General features: G+C 37.1%; 1 protein-coding gene across 1 annotated transcript; it reads left to right on the top strand.

The window, feature by feature from the left end:
* The first annotated feature begins 4,862 nt into the window (after window positions 1-4,862).
* LOC122293911 (fasciclin-like arabinogalactan protein 12) lies at window positions 4,863-6,145 on the top strand. The gene has a single exon (XM_043102364.1). The coding sequence runs from the start codon at window positions 4,996-4,998 to the stop codon at window positions 5,944-5,946; it is 951 nt and encodes a 316-aa protein (XP_042958298.1). The 5' UTR covers window positions 4,863-4,995; the 3' UTR covers window positions 5,947-6,145.
* Window positions 6,146-7,285: the final 1,140 nt, after the last annotated feature.

Raw genomic sequence — 7,285 nt, 5'->3', positions numbered from 1 at the left:
TACTCTTAGGTATTATCAGATATTCTCAAATTCAAATTTTTCTCTCTCATTTATCAAAACCAAATAAAATATCTTAACTCAAACTATTTTACTATTATTCACATATATTCTTAGTATATAAACAAGCCCTAAAAGTAATTGTAATTATAATTGTCAATAAAGGTCTATAAATAACCTACACATTTGGAAAAAAGTAGGCCTTGCCTTTTCAAAGATCATACTAAATTTTTTATCAACACTCAAAAATTAGATTTTGCTATTTATAATTTTTACATTATATATTAAACTAATAAGGACAAAAGAAAAGTGTATTCTTAGAAAAATAATACTTGAAATAATTATTATGTGGGATAATTTTAAAGCTAATAATGACATAACATCTATTTAATACTTTTGATATTATCTTATTAGATTAATTAATTTTTTAATTAAATATTTTTTCTTTTAAAAAAAAATTTACTTTAGAGCTTTTTGAAATGGGGCCTCTTCTTCCACTAGAACTTTAGGCAATTGCCTGATTCGCCTTAGGGAAGAACTGACCCTATGCGTGGATTACTTCATACAAACTCTAACACCAACAAAATTTAAAATAGGAACATCAGGCAAACATACACTTTTCAATAGGGACAGGCATACATATGGACACATCACCAAATTACGTGCATTACTTGGTCAAGCACATCTCTTGCCATATTCGAGCTCTACACTCCCATCTTGTGCAGTCGAGTACACCTCCCGCCACGTTTGATCTGCGCGCTAGCATCTTACTCGGTCGAGTACACCTCCCACCACATCCGAGCTCTGCGCTTGTATCTTACGGGGCTGAGCCCATCTCCCGCCATAGCCAACCTGTGTGCTTGCAACTTATGTGGTCAAGCCGATCTCCTGCTCACCTTGCCAAGACGAGGTACGCACTTGCACTCTACGTGATCAAGCCAATCTCCTACCTAATCCTACGTAATCCGGCATTCGGAAATCTTTACTGCTAATGCGAGGGGAACAAACGAACAAGGACCAACTTCTAGAATTTATTTCTCTACAAACTCGGGCAGATAAGTTCAATTGCATAGTTTACCTTTAAAGATTCTCTAGATCTTCTTTTTGGAAAAAATTGCCCCTAAGAATCGTGGGCAATTGTGAAGGGATAAAATGCCCAAGCCTAAGACCAACCTTACCCACCAGGCCACCACTCGGGGATAGGATGGCAAAAAGGGAGGTAAGGCAAGGAGAGTGTGTCAGGAGGTGGCAAGAAGACGGGGTCAGAAGTCAGGAAGACGGTGTCAAAAAGTAAGGCGGTTGTTAAGAGAAACTGGGAAAGGGAGAGATAGTCAGACATGCAAAGCAAACCTTGCAATATCACCACTACAAGGGGCATCCGGAAAGAGGAATCAACTTAAAAGGGAATGTCTAGATAACTGGCAGGGGGACTTCTTCTTCAACTTCTCCTTCAACGTCTAGAAAGGAAACTTCAGTGAATGTATTTTCTCCAACAAATATAATTGAGATCACTATTGTACAACGAGAAATAACAGACTATAAGAGACTATAAACAAGAATATTATGGTAGTTTTCTCTTCATCAAACACGTGGATGTAGACGTTATGCTAAACCACGTAAATCTGTTTATTTTTCTGGCTTTACTTTCTCTGCCCTTATTTTCCTTTTACTGCCATGGATGTACAGACCGACATCATACAGTTGCACCGGACTACTACCAGGGGCACCAGACCATGCTGATCGAAGTCCAAATCATCATAACAAGCCGAGAATGACTATTTCTCCCCTTCCAGCCTATTGTGCATTTTTTCATTTATCAACAATTCTTTCCACTCAATCAAGAGGACAACTTGCATGTCCCATTTGAAAAGATCTTAAGTCCTCAATCAAAATGATCATATTTAATTGGCTAGCTTGATCTCACTCTATCGGATGGAACTTTAGTACTTCTTGTATTTTCTCGATGAGCTAGATGCAATAGTACTTGCCCTGATCGATCAAAATGCTCAATCGAGATTAATGAGCTCCTTATTAGTCCGGCATGCGATTCTTGGCCCTCCTTTAGATAACTGATTAGCATTTGTATGTTTAATCCTTTGGCAATAACTACAAAATGGAAGCTTGATATGATTACTACAAGAAAAACGCTTATATGTGGTCAGTTATTTGTGACATAAGTGCCAATTTTTCTTTCATCAAAATGAGTCTATTTTCCCGACTGATCAAAATCTAGGTATCATTCTATAGCTTTCTAGCGTAGGGGAATAGGTAGTGTCAAATTAATAATAAATTCAAGTTTGAAAATCGTGTGTAGCTAAATATGAAGTGAATCACTAGAATATCGATTTTTATTTTGAAATCCATACATATAAAACATTCACTCGAAGGAACCCCTCACAATTAATTAAATTGCAAAAAGCTGAGACATGTTAAATTATAATATTCTCATTTGACGTAGGACTGTTCATCCTGGTTTCGACCCGGGAACTCTGGTATATTCGGACCGAAACCCTGACCGGATTAATCCGAGTCAGATTTGGGCCGAAAACCAGATTAATCCGAGTTTCTGGATTCCGGGTTCGAGGTCTGAACCCGGTTGTTATTATTATTATTATTATAAGTCTGTATGTTATTATTTATTTTTCAGGAAAATATGTTTATAAAAAATCCTATATTTTATTGGAACCCTTTCAAGAAATAATGTTGAAAAGCAAAAACATTTATTATATAAAACTCTATATATTTATCATTGTCCATAATGATAAAAAAATATCAAAATGAAAAACTAGATTTATGTTAAGAATAGCTAAGGCTATAAACAACTAATGAAATTTATAAATAAATGCAAGTAAAAAAAAAAACACCACTACATATTACATTGTCTGAACTAATTTGCTTAGAACAATACAAAACGCATATATTGTTTTAATTAAAGTCCAATACACAACAACAAACATGAACTAATTTACTACATCATCAAGGACGGACTTTGATTTGCTATCATTGGGAAAATAATCCCATTTTGATTTGCTATCCACCTGCAGTTCATCAAAAGAAAAACAGAAACAAGCCACCACTTTTGATATGATTAGCATAAAGGTTTAAAAAGTCATAACCACATAATGTAAACATGGTTTTGGTGCACTAGGAGTTATCTTGGATACCTAATACATGGTTTTGGTGCTACAGCTACCTGCAACTCCGCTGAGGAGGTCATAGATCTACTCAGGAATCATTATAGAGTCTGTGATAAAATACAGTGGAGAAGCATCTAAAAAGTCTGGTCCAAAACCCAACCCAATAAAATAGAGTTATAATTTGACATATGTTTTCTCTAGTATACATAACTACTTCTACTTCTTAATTAAGCATGCATCTTACACAATATTTATTCGATCGAGTTAACAACATGCATGACCAAAAAAAGAATAGAAAAAAAACCCAAAAAATTTATCTGAAAGGACTGTCAACTTCTATATATATAGCATATAATAATATTAAAAAAGAAAAGGAAAAAAGAAATCACTAGCAAAATGCAAGGGTTATAAGTACAAACAATGAGCTGATAAAATTATAACTCTCAAGTGTCTCAAAAATCACTATTAAACCGGCAAATTTCAGTCTTTGGCTCGAGGGATTCCATATCCTACACCCTCTGAGATTTCACAAAGCAAGTAGCATTCCTAAATGCATTTGACAAAGGAGGATTTAAATCATATACAAAAACACAACATTCGGCCCCTCTATTACAAAAGCATCACAGATCTCTAAAGATTATATATTTTATAACCATATTTAACCAAAAAAAAAAAAATATAGATCAATCAAAATAACAACATATACTTTATACATGTTTAACAAAATAACAAAAGAAACCCAGATCTACCAAAGAATCTTCCCCTTTTCATTTTCTACACAAATATTACAAAGAAATATTTCCTAGCTACCTATTTCTATTTGGGTTTGCCTTTTCTTTTTCTTTTTTTTTTTTGGTTCAAAGAGTCTTCAATTCTTACCTTTTTCTTATTGTAACAAAACAGACCCAAATCTAAAATATACCCAAATCACAGAGAACAAACCTTGAGGTCATGAGGATGACAGCGAGTCGGTGACGATGATGATGGGTCACAGGATCACAAGGTTTCTTCGATCGGCACTGAGGGAGGAAAAGGAGGCTATATTTTCTTCGATTGATCGGTAGTGAGGGAGGGAGGCTAGGGTTTCTTCGGATTGAGAGAGAGAGAGAGAGAGAGAGAGAGAGAGAGAGAGAGGGGCGTACGCGGAATGGGTTGCTAACTTTAGTAGAGGGATGGGAGACGGACAAATGGGTAGGGTTTTCCTTTTCTGTTTTAAACAAACCCAGTATCCGGTGTCTAAAACGAAACCCGTATTTCATACCGGATCTGGACCGCATATACCCGATTTTCAGAATACGGATTTCAGTCCAGATTTAATCCGGGCTGGAACCCGTAACCAGAAATCCGGTTATCCGGATTCCGGGCTAGGCCGGGTAAAACTCAGCCCATATGAACACCCCTAATTTGAGGTACAAAACTAGAATAAGAAATTATATTCAAAGGTTTATTTATTTTCTTTCCTGCTCTTTCCTCGAGCTTTTTTTATGGCAAACAGTATTTCTATCTAGGAACAATTCTAAATGAAAGCTGCAATGATTTGCATCTTCTATTTCCCCCTAACACATTTGAGATCCCCTCTCTTTTTACTGCCTTTACAAGCAAAGTAGTTGCTAAAACAACAAAATCTTTCACTTATCCATACATGCATTCCCCCACCTTTCCAAGACAGATAAGCTGCACAGAACTATGGATTTGCAACTAGCTAGAGATGTGCCTTTCCACCTAACTTCACTCTCTCCGGGCCTTAATAAAAGCCATATTCTCTCTCCCACACATATCAAGCGCTTCAGCAAGCACCTCTCTTGCATTTGAATATCTCCAAAGCTAAACACAGCCGTCAATAGAACAAGAAACCACAAAAATGGCCAAACAGGTTCTCTTTGCCCTCTCAATTCTACTTGTTTTTCTCTTTGATAGCATCACAACTTTAGCTCAGCCAGCCGCTGCTCCAGCATTGCCCGCCACGCCCCCAATCCCAGTTGCCAAGCCCCCAATCCCAGTTGCCAAGCCCCCAACCCCGGTTGCCACTCCTCCAACCCCAGTTGCTACTCCTCCAACCCCATCTGCCAAGTCCCCGTCCGGCCTACCCGCAAAGGCCCCAGCTCAGCCTGTCCAAGTCCCTGTACAAAAGGGCCCTACTGATGTTGTCAAAATCTTGGAAAAGGCTAAGGGCTACTCAGTATTTATCCGCCTCTTAAAGAGCACTGGATTGGCTGGACAACTACATGGTCAGCTAAATAATTCAAATGTTGGCTTTACAATCTTTGCTCCTACAGATGGTGCATTTTCAAGCCTCAAAGCAGGCACTATAAACTCTCTGTCTGATCTTCAAAAGACCCAACTCATACAATACCACATCTTGAACACTGTGGTTACTCTATCAAACTTCCAGACCCTCAGCAATCCAGTGCCAACAGAAGCTGGTGATACCAGCGAGGGAGCATTCCCACTAAACGTGACAACTGCCGGCAATCAAGTGAACATATCAACTGGCCTCGTGAATGCAACATTGGGAGGTACAATATACTCAGATAACCAGCTTGTCATGTATCGAGTGGACAGTGTGCTTCTTCCACTCGATATATTCGTGCCCAAGACTAAAAAAGCAGCAGCTCCCGCAGCAACACTTGCAAAGCCAAATGGAACTGCTGATGCTGCAGACAGTCCATCTGGTGCTGATGCTGCTGGCGTTGGTACTGATGACGGTGCTGCTAAAGTGGACCACTCTGGTGCTGTGAGCCTCAGCTGGCGCGAAACATTGTTGTCCATTGGAATTTCCCTGGTCGCATTCATTGTGACGAAAGCAACTTGATATTAGTGGATACGTCTCATCTGGATTTTGCTTTGGTGGAGTCCAATTCTTTAATATTTCTGCATGGTTTCGATGAGTAGTTGGGTCGAAAGATGGTGATTCGTACTGTGTGTTCTCTAAATAATTGCCTTCTTTCGCTGTCCCATGTGTACCTTTTTCTTTTATTTTCCTTGTTAAAATTGTCCATGTTAAGATCTAATTTTGTGTTTTTTTTTTTTTTACTTAATATATTTTTTAATTCTAACTGCTTTCGTGCCATGTTCCCTTTCCAGCCTCTATATATTCTTCATGTGAATTTTGTGTATCAATTCCAGAAAAGTTATTAAAAGACGAGAAAAGTTATGTGAATTGGCGAGAAAGAAAATTTAAAAATAAAATAAAATGAACTCCATTAATGCAGCTTGAAACAGACAAGAAATTAAAAGACGAAAAAGCTTAGGCAAGCACAAGTGCTGCGAGAGGCTCAGGACGACTGATCAATAGGAGGGTCAAAAAGAAAATGGCAAAGCTCAATGGTACAACACGGCCTTAGTTCGACACAACTACCACCAAAATAATGTCAAAATCCACCCAGTGGCCTTGAGGGTCGACGAGCAAAATCCCCAACCCCTTGTATGATAGCCACTCGAAGGGGGAAAGGACTTCCACATCCTTCAACTAATGCTGACTGGATTAATAGACTTTCTATTGAACAAATTTATTTTTCTAAATTAGATTTAGTTTAATTTTTAATTAAATTTCAATCTCTTTTTGTAAATCTTGTAACTTGTTAGTTTTTATTTTTATTTTTAATTTTTAGTTTCTCATGAGCAGAATAATTGTAATTAATGGTGTCGCATGAGCTTCCTCAAAGATCAAAATCCCGCAATTCATAAGTCCTTTGTGATCATTAACGGAACTCTCTTTCATTTCTTCAATATAGTCGGCGGTTTGCTCAAAGAGGCCGTTTGCAACTCATCATCCTTGATTCCTATACACTACATATTATATTTATTTTTAGTTTATTTTTAGTTTTTTAGTTTTATTTCAGCTAAATTAGTTGTGTTCTTCTACTCATGATCATCCATAAATCACATACTTGTTAAGGGAGAAAAAAATAAAAATCATATATGGTATGTGGTATAAAGATGATTAGTATAACTTTTCTTGCTCAAAACTATATAAATAAATAAACCCCAAATATCCAAAAACATTACTATTTCAACTCTCCGTTCGCATCTACGAATGTTTGATGAAAGAGAAGTGTTAGGTTTACAAAGAAATTTTATAAAAGTAAACCTCACAACTATATGTACTTAATTGGTAAAAAGTGTTTTACAAACTAATGTGCTACATTAAA

Source organism: Carya illinoinensis, chromosome 14 (genome assembly GCF_018687715.1).
Source record: "Carya illinoinensis cultivar Pawnee chromosome 14, C.illinoinensisPawnee_v1, whole genome shotgun sequence".
Taxonomy (NCBI): domain Eukaryota; kingdom Viridiplantae; phylum Streptophyta; class Magnoliopsida; order Fagales; family Juglandaceae; genus Carya; species Carya illinoinensis.
This window is presented reverse-complemented; position numbering and strand designations above follow the sequence as displayed.